This window comes from Triticum urartu, chromosome 2A, assembly GCF_056163025.1.
Source record: "Triticum urartu cultivar PI428250 chromosome 2A, HENAU_Tu73, whole genome shotgun sequence".
NCBI classification, from domain to species: domain Eukaryota; kingdom Viridiplantae; phylum Streptophyta; class Magnoliopsida; order Poales; family Poaceae; genus Triticum; species Triticum urartu.
The window spans coordinates 231,982,204-231,996,228 of record NC_141874.1 but is presented as its reverse complement, the minus strand read 5'-3'; the positions used below and the strand labels follow the sequence as shown (position 1 = coordinate 231,996,228).

Sequence of the window (14,025 nt, the reverse complement as noted above, 5' to 3'; positions counted from 1 at the left end):
TTACTCTTATCCACTTACATGCCTCAAGTTAAGTCTAGTAACAAGAACAAGAAAGATTCTTTCTCTAGCAGTAACAATGATCATGCTAAATCCAATATTGTTGCTTCTAGTAGTTCTCTTGATTCCACTAATGACTCTCTTAGCCAAGTTACACTTGAGCAAGAAAATAGTTTATTGAAGGGAATTATAGAGAAAGGAGTGTACAAAATCCTTGCCGGGAGTAAGCAATTCGAGGAAATTGTGCGCAAGCAAGGAATGCACCGGAAGAATCAAGGTGTTGATTTTGAACGAAAGTTCAATGCCAATGGAGTTGAGTGGGAAGAAGATCAATACCCCAAGACAAAGTTTGTTCCTCAACAAGAGAAGTATGATACTTCTTTCAAGGGGACACAAGCTCAAGATGATTTTCCACCACAAGACTACAAGCAAAAAGGCAAGGACAAGTTTTAAGAGGAAATTGACGCATTTGAAGAAGCTCCTAAGACCTTAGTCAAGTGGATTCCCAAGACTACTTCAAGTTCCACTTCATCAAGTACGACTACAACTCCAAGGATTCCCATCAGGATGATGTGGATCCAAAAGAAGAAGAACTAGAGAGTTCTTGAGGGTGACTCCGCTAACATACTTCACTCTTATCATTTTGGCAAGAACAAGTGCAATCAACTTCCGCATCTTGCACTAGTTCAAGGAGTCACAAACCCTCTTGTTGGTAAGACAAGGGACAAGGTAACCTAAAAGTTTTCATGGACATTATCTTTTGTGTGCATCACTCTATGTCTATGGATATCCTTGTTTGTTCCTTGTGGGACTAACCCATGTAGGTATTGAAAGTGCAATTCACTCAAATGGATAGCTCCAAGTGATCTACATCAACATTGAGCATCCACATCTTCAACATCTACATGAAGTCATCATCGACGAAACCCAAGGTTAGTTCATCCCTCCAAGGGGGGATATCACATCTAGGGGGAGCTTTACTCTAAGACTGAGCTAAAGCAACTCTAAAGATGTGAACACAACAATGCTTTATGTAAAAGTGGTAACCCCACTTGAGCTTAAACGATGAGTATGACCTATGATCAAGTGTTCTCACTTGACTCCTAAGTCAATATACTCATATATAGATGACCTTGTCATCGCAAATTGCTTGATAGATGCTAGAATTGGTTGTGCATGCCTTGCCACATATTTCATTTGCCATCTTATTGTGTGAGCATGCTGGTTGCATATTTTACTCATTCGAGGACATCCACTTGTTGTTTTGATTGTTTGGTTTTATTTTCTTTTGCCAAGTGGATGGACAAGAATGCCTAAGAACCTCCTCTAGCTATCTATGCTTTTCTCGTCTCAAACTCTATTCATGCTGCATCACAAAATTTGATCAAGTCAGATTCGAACCACTTTGTGTGAGGAGCGCTCGGAGTCCCCGATTCGTCATAGACTTAAACTTCCAAAACCTCTTTATGATTCTCGGTCTGACCGATACCCCACTTTCGGTCCTACTGAGATCATTAAGTTGATCTAGGTTTTCGATCTCGGTGCAACCGATTTGAACATTTCGGTCACACCGAGTTTCAGTAACTGCATGCAGTTATGAATCTCCGTGCCACCGAGTTGTTCCACTCGGTCACACCGACAGGGTCGGGCTATATATAGTCACGGGCAAAATTTGAAAATTTCTCCGAACCCCTTCGCCCGCGCGATAGCCTGCTCTGCCAACGTGGTCTCTGGATCGTCTTCTCGCCGCCAGCCGCCTCCAGTCGCTGGTCTCCGTCGCCGTCAACGGGAATTCTGCCCCGCCGTTGCCGCCGTAGTGAGTCTCCACCGAACTAGGGTATGGACTCAATCACAGTGCTATTCCCCGTCCGATTCCTAGCACATTGTGTTCTTCATGATTCTTGCCAAGATTGAAACACTCCTATCCAGTCAATACGCCCGTAGATTAGCTTTGATTCGAAAATTTTAGGGTTAGGTTTCCGCCGAAACCATCTCGGACCCACCGAGTTGAAAAACTCGGTCCCACCGATTTGGCTTATGCCATTGCACAAGTGAGACTCGGTCTGACCGAGAATTACTTATCGGTGTGACCGATTTTGGAACTCTGTGAAACCCTAGCAGTCTCGGTGCCACCGAACTGTGACTCGGTCCTACCGAGTTCACTAGTTTAGGTTCCAAAACTGCTTCGGCATCACCGAGTTTGAAAATCGGTAGATCCGAGATGATTTCAGTGGGAAACTAAAACTAAGTTTTTGGATCATTCTTTTGCAAAAATCTCTGCATTTTGTGATGCTCATCTTTTCTACCTCATCTATAACCTATTCACAGGGTCAGCAGTCAGAGCTTGCAGCATGTCTGATCAAAGTGACAGCCAGAACATGTCAGAGCAGCAGGTGCACATGAGTGAGGGCACTAGTCCCTCCAGCTCTTCAGATGAGGGCAGCAGGAGCACCCCTAGCAACTTGCCAAAAGCCGCCACCAGACAGAGGAAGAAGAGAACTTCTGATTCCGAAGATGAAGATTATGTGGCAGAGGAAGAGGCCACATCAAAGAGAGTTGAGCCAGGGCTGAAAATCAAAAGGCCAGCAGGCAGGCAGCCCATGTCAAAGGCAAGAGCTTCAACTGAGAAGTCTGCACCTAAAGAGCCAGTTGCTGCTGAGGGAAAGAAAAGAAAGGAAAGGGTCAAGAAGACTGTAGCCAGAGTGCTAGGAAAGGCTTCCATCATGGAAGAGGAAGAGGAAGAAGAGGTAGCTGCACCAGCATCCAAGGCACCCAAGCTGATGGATGATGCCATAAGATCAGGGGCTACTGCATCTAAGCCCAAAGCTGCCTCCAAGCCAAAACCAAAGAGGAATACAAGGAGCATTCCTGCAGCTGAGAAGAACAAGGCCCAGTGCCTGAGACTGTTGCTGAAGAAGAGGATGAAGAGAAAGTTCTGAGAAAGCTCAAGCCCAAGATCCCAGACCACAACGATGCGCATCCTGTGGCTGAGGACATGAAGCTCAGGAGAGATTCAGGCTGAGGAAGTGGAGAGAAGCAGACCCGTATGCTTCAAGGAGGAGGACTGCTGTTGACTACAGGTTCCACGCTAAGGAACAACAGGACTTCTATGAGACAGTGCTGCTTGATAAGAAGTCAATAGTCTGTGATATGAGATGGGTTGACTGGCAGTACATCAAGGACAATGAGGAGCACTATCCTGGAGTGCAAGACAGCTTCATAGCTTGTGGAGTAGCTGACTTTGTTGGGCAGAACCTCACAAAGTGGAATGAGGAGCTTATAATGCAGTTCTACTCCACATCACATTTTTATTCAGATGGGAGGATCACATGGATGTCTGAGGGTACAAGGTACCAATCCACAGTTGTTGAGTGGGCACAGATCATTAATGCCCCAGAGGAGCATGATGATGACTTGGACATATATGCCAAGAAGAAGATGGACCATAACTCTATGTCCAATATGTACAAGGAAATTCCAAATGAAGCACTTGACACGTTCAAATTTGGGTCTGTGCATTACCTTCTGTCAGGGCTGCCAACTATCAATTGGATCTTGAGGCACATCCTATAGACTGTCAGGTCAGCGCGTCCGAAAACTAAAAGTTTTACCAGTAATCTGAAGCAACAAACTACTGGAAACAATCCTCTTATTACAGCTCAATGGACATCAGCCAGAGCACACAATGGGTTTGTAATACCTGGCTGAATTTCAGCGTGTTGACTGCTTTGGTTCTTTTTTTTCAACAAGGTTTGATGGATCCTTGGAATAGTGGGATGCGTGCACTTTCGGGTGCAGAGGCAAGAGGTAGTAATATGTTTGTTTTATTATTTAAAAGAAAATATGTAGAAGTAGGTATATTTGTTGCTACCACATGGCACAAGTGGTTAGCTACTCTATTAAAAAAAGGTATATTTGTTGCTCCCATGTTTTTTTCTTGCGAGATTTGTTTTTAGAAAAGGAGGATGACCCCCGCCTCTGCATCTGGGCGATGCATACGGTCACTTTATTAATTATTTTAATAAGACCTTACAAAGTAATACAACAGTAAGACTAAAGGCGCCGTCTAAGCACCTCTATCCAGCTGATGAAGGGGCGCAGATAGCCTGGCCTAATACCAAACAGACATCGCAGCCAAACCTAACATCTAAGACCTGAGAACCCATTCAGGACGCCTGCCGGGCATGGGTCTCACCGGTCCGGCGTGCACTCAGATGTCGTCGCCGTCAACTGCCACTGCTCCATCTTCAAAACTGTACTGCTGCATCAATCTTGCTCGGTCTAGCTATTGTCGACGCCACCACGGCGCCAAACGGCACCTCCTCCCTGCGCGCAAACAGCTGAACACGTCGCGGTCGCCATTGATACACCTCAGCGCCATGCTGTCAGGTATCACCAGCCGACACAGCTTGAAGTCCTTGGAAGATCTGCCGTGCGTAGCACCTGCCGACCAGACATGACAAAGCGTAGCACCTGTCAGTCAGGCATGACTTGACATCACCACCGAAGTTCCATGCAAGACGAAGCCGCTCCACCTCCTGCCTTGCGAGATTTGTTGCTCCCATGTTGATACCTACTACTCCCTCCGTTCCGAATTACTTGTCTTGTACTTGTCTAGATATAATTCGGAACCGAGGGAGTACGTAAGAATGTTTTTGAATCCCTCTGGAGCGCAGGCAGCATTTGGACGTTGTAGATCTGCGTGTGCCGGTCTGTAGGAACTTGTTGTTGCGACTGTTGCAGTAGAAGAAACGGGCGAGGACAAGAAAGACAGGCTTGCACAGCCAGCTAGTGGAGTGAAGTGGAAGTGTGAACCACTCTAATCTTATGGAGGCTTGTCCCCACCGGCCAGGCGGCTCAGTGTCACTGTCACGGGCTCGCTGCCGCCTGGACCTTGTCCCTTCCCCACTGAAAGAAAGAAAGACTTTTAATAAGCAAGATTGGATACTAATTAATACCTAGCACTACCACCAAATAAACCTCATAAAGAGAATCCATTCAGAAAAAGGAGCCTCCCCTCGGAAAGGAAGCTAACAACCAAGAAAGAAAGCAAGAAACAAACAGCCAATTCGAGATTCATTCCGTCGCCAATCACCAACCCCTTACCTTTGCCCCCCACCCCACACCACACCACCGTCCTCCATCCTCACCCTCACTCCGCAATTCAGACAAGGAAAGGAAATTCCTGAAGAAAGCACGCGAGGAGCTCCTCCAAAGCACGCACCACCAATCTCTGTCGGAAGAGGAGAGGAGAGGCAATCCCCTTCCCTTCCCTTCCCTTCCCAGCAGGAGCAGGACAAGCTGGGCGGACAATGGGGGCTAGGAGCAGAGGAGGCACACGCAGCCTGCTCCTCCTCTCGCTCCACCTTCTCTGCCTCCATTCCTGTCTGCGCTGTAAGCTCTCGGTCTCCTCTCCATCCACATACGCTTGCTTGCCACTGTGCTCTGTTTCTACGCCTGCTAATGTTTGCCTGCAGGCTCGGTCTCCGCGGCGGGCTCCGGCGACCCCTACGTCGGCGTCACGATCGGCACGGCGGTAACCAACCTGCTGTCCCCGTCGGACCTCGCGGCGTTCCTCCGCGCGCAGCGCATCACCCACGTGCGCCTCTACGACGCCGACCCACGCCTGCTCTCCGCGCTCGCCTCCTCCGGCGCCACCGCCATCGTCGGCGTCCCCAACGACGAGCTCCTCGCGCTCGGCTCCTCCCCGGCCACCGCCTCCGCCTGGGTCGCCCGCCGGGTGCTCCCCTTCGCCGCCGCCAACTCAACCACCCCGGGCCTCATCTCCGCCATCGCCGTCGGCGACGAGGTCCCCACCGCCCTGCCCTCCGCGCTCCCCATCCTCCTCCCCGCCATCCAGTCCCTCGCCGCCGCGCTCACCGCCGCCAACCTCTCCTCCATCCCCGTCTCCACCCCGCTCCCTTTCTCCATCGTCCTCGAGCCCTTCCCCCCGTCCCAGGCCTACTTCAACCAGTCCCTCGCCAAATCCTTCCTCCTCCCGCTCCTCTCCCACCTCGCCAACACCTCCGCGCCCCTCATGCTCAACCTCTACCCCTACTACTCGCTGATGCAGAGCAGTGGCGTCGTCCCCGTCGACAACGCCATGTTCAAGCCGCTCCCGCCGTCGCTGGAGATGGTCGACCCCAACACGCTGCTCCACTACACCAACGTGTTCGACGCCATGCTCGACGCGGTGTACGTCGCCCTCAAGAACCTCAACGTCAGCGCCGGCATCCCGGTGCTGGTCACCGAGACCGGGTGGCCGTCCTACGGGGACCGCAAGCAAGAGCCGTACGCCAGCAAGGACAACGCCAACACCTACAACTCCAACCTCATCAAGCATGTCACGGAGAAGCCCGGGACGCCTATGCGGCCCGGCACGCAGGCGAGCGTGTACATCTACGAGCTCTTCAACGAGGACCTGCGGCCGGGGCCGGCGTCGGAGGCCAACTGGGGGCTCTTCCACGGCAACGGCACGCCGGTGTACCTGCTCCACGTGACCGGGAAGGACGGTTTCTTGGGGAACGACACGACGGACCGGACGTTCTGCATCGCGGCGGACGACGCGGACGAGAAGGCGGTGCAGGCTGCCATGGACTGGGCATGCGGCCCCGGCCGGTCTGACTGCACGGCGATACAGCCCGGGGAGGGGTGCTACGAGCCCAACGACGTGCGGAGCCACGCCTCGTTCGCCTTCAACACCTACTACCAGTCGCAGGGCAAGGCCGGCGGCTCCTGCTACTTCCAGGGCGCCGGCATGGTCACCACCACCGATCCCAGTGAGTACTACCAGTTTCTGAATTCTGACGCATATACTCCTACTAGATAACATTGCTTGAGAAATGGATTTTTCCTTGCTAATTTAGTGAGCATCGGTCGTTCTTGGGTTTGACATTTGATCATTCTTCTGTTTGGTCTTCCAATGGCAATTGGTCGTGTGTAGTTTTCTGCCGTTCCTTTTTGGTTACTTGATTGCGCGCTTGGGATTGACAAAGACTTGGTAGCAATGCTTGTAGTATCATGTCTCATGAACACTTATTCTCATGCTCGTGAGTGGCGACAGGGAGTGAGGAACTGCACATCCTGAATTATCTGACAAGTGACTGCTTAGAGATTTGCAACTGCTTATCAGTGTCGATGGTTGCATAGACAGCACAGTATGGCGCCAGACCAATTCAGGGCAGACGTATAGTATTATGTCAATAATGCAATAAGCCAGTGGAAGTGTTTTTCTTCCGGCTTCAATTTTCATTCATGTAGGAGCGACGCCATTGTCACGCCCCAAAAGTAGATGGCACTCATGGAATCATTCCGGAAAGTTGTTCGATTTGTCTTATCATTGGAGATTGGAGACCACTTTGCAATTAGCATTTCCACTGCAAAGAAAGTTGCAGTTAGTATTTATTCCATTGATGTGGTTAGGAGAAGGGTTGCTTTTCTTAGTTCTAGGACTGGTAGGGGATATGACTAGTGCAGCAACCAGGTGTGCTATCTGGTAGGAATTGTTATTTCGTGTTAAGGAAGGTATGGCTTAGGGCCTCCGGTCGGGGCCTGATGATTGAGCCCATGTTGCCCAGCTTTTATCAGAGTTCAGAAAATCGCAAGCCCGCTCCTTAGGGCATGGCCAATGCTCCACCGTGGAGTGGTGCTTCAGCTATACACGTAGGTTCGGATGGTCCAGCATGCTGCTTGCAGGCCAAAGCGGTCTCTTGCAGAAGAACCGGCCTCCTCGAGCAGAATGGCAGGAAAAGAGAGGAAAAAGCTAGCCAGCGTGACATCCCAAAATATGACCTTGTTTTAGGCTTGACGGTGTATGACCGCTCGAGAGGATTGTTCAGATATGACCTTTCTACAAGGCTAAATTGTGAGCTTTTAGATAGCTAATTAGTGCTACGAAAAGGTTGGTTCAGAACAAACTACATCATTCATTTTGCAGCATCATTTCTGAAGCTTGCCAACACACGATTCTGGTAACTCATCCGTCATCCAGGTCCCAGCTTTCAGAGACTTATGGATGATGTTTTGGTACCCATAGCCCGCTCTTTTTAATATCACTCGAGTCCATGGCCACTTAACAGAAGCTGAGCTGGTTCTTGCTGTAGATTGTATGATAGTAGTAGTACTCTGCCAAGTCTGCGAGAGTGCTCTGGGCGTGGAGCGTCTTGATCTGATTGGCCCCAGCCACAGTTCCATTTCACAAAGAGAAAAAGGGCGCCACAAGAGTGCAAAAAAGAATCCCCTTTCTCGCATGTGAGTAGGAGCAACGATATGTTCACATCACATGCCAAGGCCTACATTCGCATCTCTTCAGTCTTCACTCCCATCACTTTCCTCAGCTTTACCATCTCATTCTTCTCACCAGGCTTATTTTTTTACAAAAATATATATTTCCTGAATCTGTTACCTCTGAAATTCTTGCCCAAGTTTTAATTTCTTAATAGGGCCTTCAGAATGTCATCTGAACTCAGTGGGGGGAAATGATTGCTGTTTTACTTCTTCTCCCTTCGTTAAAGTATAATCATCACGGTTTTGCATGCATCTTCGTGCTTGTTTTTCATAGTGTCAAATATGGCTGCATTGAATTGCTCTCCCGTTCAACATACTTCAAACTGTTGGTGGAAAAATGTTTCAGTAAAGATTGCTACTCCTCAGAAAAGTATGGTCATGGCTAATTGTAAGGTAGTATACGTTTCGCATACATTATGGCATGTGGCATGCTTCAAAAGCTAAAGCTGAGATCTGAGATCTTTCTTGTTACACATGATGGCGTACGTGTAGATATTCCTGCATTGGTACGCACTGCATTTTCATGTGCAACCTACTCGGCTGGAGGTTTGAGCATTGTTGGGTAGCAACGGGAATCTTTGGAGTTCTGCCTTTTTGGGGGGCAATATCATTCCTTGCCATATTTGATGATACATTATTACTCCTACTCAAAGTTTCGTCGTCATGCATAAATTGGCCCTCTATATAGAGGTGTCCGTTTAACTGCTTTCGTGGCCTATGATCAACAGATGAACTCTGGTCAATAACATCGTTTACATCATGGTGCCTTGTTTAATCATGGTTCACGGATATTGACATAGAGGCCCTTGTTAGGAACTGAGGCACTCTTGCCCTTTGGATTGCGGTACCGTTACCATCTCACAAGAGGCTTTTATCGAGCTAATGTAGCGAAACTGAAGTACTGAACTCCCGCTAGTTGCAGCCAAGTAGGAACCTATTTGGACAGTGGCTGTTGTCCTGAACAAAAGCAACTTTGATAATGATTTTTCGGATAAAAGGTACTACGTACTACTAATATTTATGTTAGAGAAAAACTAAGGGAAAAGATGAAGTGCATGCTAGGATTTTTCAGATCTGGATGCCATCTAGACAGACCTTTTGAAATTCATAATACGGTTCAAGAGTCCAGACAAAGTGTATCCATGCAAGTGGCCCATTGGAGTGTATGTGGGGAGCATGTATTGTTTGTCTGGTATGGGAATAGTATTATTATGGACACTTTCGTATGGTGTTCTCCCATTCTTCTTCCCTGGTTGATTTTTTTACACAGCAATGTTACAAAGTGCTGCTGCAGATTAGCAGTTCGCCGGGGTCTGAACATTTAGTGTTTCTGTATCGAATCTACTTATATCTTTTTCTTAGGGAAATACTCGTATCTTTTTAATAAGTGTCAATCAGTCATTGACTGGTACTCCCTCCGTTCGGAATTACTTGTCGTAGAAATGGATGTATCTAGACATTTTTTGGTTCTAGATACATCCATTTCTGCGACAAATAATTCGGAACGGAGGGAGTACAAGAAGTACAGAACGGAAGCTCTGTGTGTACTTGACTGACCTAGATGTTAGGGACGCCAATGGGGATGCGGATGCTGTCACACATGGGCCCAGCAAATAATAATTATGTGGTCCTTAGTGCCTACAGACTGTTTCCTTTTTCAAATTAGTAATGTGTGCTACAAATACTACAAATTGTTCATACACGTGGAACTGAAGTTAGATTCAGGCTTCCAATATCATACCAGAACTCATTTCATACGTAGATTCAATTCAATTTTGCAGCTTGTACTCCCTCCGTTCCAAATTACTCATCGCAGAAATGGATGTATCTAGAACTAAAATACATCTAGATACATCCATAGCCGCGACAAGTAATTCGGAACGGAGGGAGTACTATTTACTAAATCTAGCATGGATTCATTCCTGCTTTTACTAGTAAAGAGGGACTGTTCTGATGGTAGATTTTTACTCTGTGTGTTTATTTACAGGTGCAAATAACTGCTAGCACACTGTTGAAATTTTCTTCATGTTCTCTTACCTATGTTCAGAAGTCACATTCTTTTTCCAGTCTCATCTGAGATATTACACATTTCTAGAGTAGCTTATTTTGTTCAAATATTTGACTACTCTTATCAGCTATCACTGTATCATATATTGCCTCAAGGTAGTTAACGGACAAGGTGATAGCAAATTACGCTTTCATGTTGGTGCATTATCTAAATTTCATGCTGATGAGTTTGCTAGGCTGCTTTAATCTTTTACTAGTATTACTTTCAGATTAACGCTGAAGGTCCTTTCTGATTTTCTAACCAGTCGATACATTTTGTTGTACAGGTCATGATAGCTGCATCTTTGTTGGAAGGTACATTTCTGAATTTTTTTTATTCAAATGTCTGAAAGATCTTATACTTCAGTATTTAAGATATGTCCAACCAATTTTGTATGCCACATAATACAAGTAACCTGGGTTAGAGTCCTTTGCTTATTATAAGGAAATAGATAATTTTGATTTGCTTTCAAGTCTCTCAGTAGAATACTTAGCAGGACATAATAGAACCCCTGGAATTAAAGAACCCTGAATTTCTACTAGAGCTTGAGAATGTGACGACCAACTTAAATTTCTAAGACTAGAAACTTCTTGTCTGAATCACAAATTCATAGCCTACTCTATCTTCTCAATTTCGGACATATCTTAAATAGTGAAGTATAAGATCAAGCCACAATTTTCACCAAATATGGACTACTTCTGATGCTGTATATTCATGCAGTAAACTGTATAGCAACGTCACCAAATCTGACGGTGCAAACACAACCACGACGCAGACAAGTGATGCTGAAGGATCTGCGGTATGGAGACTGAGAACAGGAAGGGAGAAAGGTTTCTTGTCGGCCCTCCGTTTGCTGTTGAGCCTGATGGTGGTGGTTATCATGACGAATTCAAACTTTTGGACATAACAGGAACGTGTTAATTGAAGAGAATTAGAATTTTTGGAATGACATATTAGAGGTGGGGGCAGTGGTTGTATGCTTAGTGATTCTTTATTGTTAGATAAGCATCAATAAATTATTCTTTTTTTTCTCTTCGAGATGCTTGATATGCTGAAATTTCAAACATCTCAAGACATCCATGATGTGAAGTGACCTGACTTGTCGCAAAATGTATATCACAATCTTATTCTTGCGATGAATGTAGTACATGCTTAAGATGTTGGTTAAAGAACAAGAAGGACGAGCTTGTGTGATGTGAATGCAAGTAGGCCTTTCTCGAATTCGTTGGAACCACCTTGGATTCGTTAGACACGAGAATGCACATGGTTAGTGGTGGATCTAGGATTTGAAAATGTGGGGGCAACCATTAACAACATTCCAATGGATAATTTCTTTTATTACACAACACCAAAGTTTAGTATGATGGACAAGCATTGCGCTAGTAGAATAAAAATTATAATTTGTTTGTGGAGGCCATGGCCCCATTACCCCACCCCTAGATCCGCCACTGCACGTAGTACATCATGGCTTAACATGCCCAGTATTTTAACTATGGTTCGGTCACCAAATTTTTAAACTATGGTTTAGCACCAAATTCCAGAGTTTGAAACCCCAAAACACATCTTATTTTGCAGTTTCAACCCGGACTTGGTTTTCTCCCGGTTCATGCAAAAACAGGCGAGTTCAACCTGTTCTCTCTGGTCCATTTGCGGGGCAGTCCAGAGAGCTTAAGAAACCACATGCCTTAAGCATTTTTTCTTAAGAAAACAAAAAATATATTAAACATGTTTTTGATATATAAAAAATGTACATGGTGTATGAGAAAAAAAACAATATATGTTTTTTAAATGTTCTTCAAAAAGGTTTCTGATGTATACGAAAAATGTTCAAAGTGTATGAACAAAAGTAGAGATCGAAACATATGTTTGGAAAAAACTAATCATATATTTAAGAGATATTAAACATATATAATTTTATATATTTATTGCAACAATTCAAAAAATGTATGAAAAAGCAAATAACCATCAAAATATAAGTTTGAAAGGAAGTTAATCATGTATTTGAAAAATGTTAAAGATGTATAAGAAAAATGTAATCGATGTATACGAAAATTTTAGACTTGTGTCAAAAAAATTCAAAGAAAAAAACAAGGAAAACCAACAAAAGAAGAAAAAGTGAAAAAGAAAAGAAAAGAAAAGAAACGGCTGAAAATCAAGAAAAGAAACAAAGAAAACCAATAAAAAGAAAAACAACAGAGAAAGACCAAAAAATAAACAAAGCAAAAGCAAAACGAAAAAAGATGGGTCAAAACCAGACAGGTATAGCTATTACTCCCCCCTTCTTAAAATATAAGGCACGCTTAACTTTTCACGGTCTTTGATGCATGACTTTGTCTATTAATATATACCAAAATACTGGGATTGAACGTGTATCAATAGTATCATTGTATTTGTCTGGTAAAACAATTCTATTTCATATGTCTTTATGATAATTTTATAGTTATACAATAAGTAAAAATTATAGTTAAAGTTGTGCGACAAAGACAAAAAAAATCAATGTGCGTCTTATATTTTGGGAAGGAGGGAGTAGACAACAAGGAAACAAAAACTGATGTACAACCAGCGAATGAACGTGTTGACTATAAACTGGTTGTTGTGCCGGCCTATTTGTAGGACTGAGGCGTGACAAATTATATTTTAGTACAAGTGACACACGAAAATTACTAATTTTTTGTTGACATTGTTTGTTTTGACGTTGCTTACCACATACTCCTTCCATTCTCGTTTATAGGGCTTATCTCAAAATCTTAATTTATTCATTTTATAAGACTTAATTTGGTAATTCCCCAACATAAGTTCAGATTTCAAGATGCATTAAATCATTGCATGCAAGTATTAAAAGAAAATTGACCAATGAATGTACTTTATGTTGGAAATATGCCCTAGAGGCAATAATAAATTAATTATTATTATATTTTCTTGTTCATGATAATCGTTTATTATCCATGCTATAATTGTATTGATAGGAAACTCAGATACATGTGTGGATACATAGACAACACCATGTCCCTAGTGAGCCTCTAGTTGACTAGCTCGTTGATCAATGGATGGTTATGGTTTCCTAACCATGGACATTGGATGTCGTTGATAACGGGATCACATCATTAGGAGAATGATGTGATGGACAAGACCCAATCCTAAGCCTAGCACAAGATCATGTAGTTCGTATGCTAAAGCTTTTCTAATGTCAAGTATCATTTCCTTAGACCATGAGATTGTGCAACTCCCGGATACCGTAGGAGTGCTTTGGGTGTACCAAACGTCACAACGTAACTGGGTGACTATAAAGGTGCACTACGGGTATCTCCGAAAGTGTCTGTTGGGTTGGCACGAATCGAGACTGGGATTTGTCACTCCGTGTAAACGGAGAGGTATCTCTGGGCCCACTCGGTAGGACATCATCATAATGTGCACAGTGTGATCAAGGAGTTGATCACGGGATGATGTGTTACGGAACGAGTAAAGAGACTTGCCGGTAACGAGATTGAACAAGGTATCGGGATACCGACGATCGAATCTCGGGCAAGTATCGTACCGATAGACAAAGGGAATTGTATACGGGATTGATTAAGTCCTTGACATCGTGGTTCATCCGATGAGATCATCGTGGAACATGTGGGAGCCAACATGGGTATCCAGATCCCGCTGTTGGTTATTGACTGGAAAACTTCTCGGTCATGTCTGCATGTCTCCCG

At 44.8% G+C, this 14,025-nt stretch overlaps 1 protein-coding gene across 1 annotated transcript; it reads left to right on the top strand.

Moving 5' to 3' along the window:
- The first annotated feature begins 5,023 nt into the window (after positions 1-5,023).
- On the top strand, positions 5,024-11,424 carry LOC125537256 (glucan endo-1,3-beta-glucosidase 1). Its single transcript, XM_048700550.2, has 4 exons — positions 5,024-5,391; positions 5,475-6,776; positions 10,617-10,644; positions 11,051-11,424. Exons 1-4 carry the CDS (start codon positions 5,310-5,312, stop codon positions 11,235-11,237), a joined length of 1,599 nt encoding a protein of 532 aa, XP_048556507.1. The 5' UTR covers positions 5,024-5,309; the 3' UTR covers positions 11,238-11,424.
- Positions 11,425-14,025: the final 2,601 nt, after the last annotated feature.

What these genes read in the sequence shown, in the direction of transcription:
- LOC125537256 (XM_048700550.2), top strand. Translation starts at nt 5,310, where the DNA reads ATGGGGGCTAGGAGCAGAGGAGGCACACGCAGCCTGCTCCTCCTCTCG. An exon ending in CCTCCATTCCTGTCTGCGCT is followed by an intron (nt 5,392 to 5,474) that starts GTAAGCTCTCGG and finishes GTTTGCCTGCAG; the next exon opens with GCTCGGTCTCCGCGGCGGGC. An exon ending in AGCTGCATCTTTGTTGGAAG is followed by an intron (nt 10,645 to 11,050) that starts GTACATTTCTGA and finishes ATATTCATGCAG; the next exon opens with TAAACTGTATAGCAACGTCA.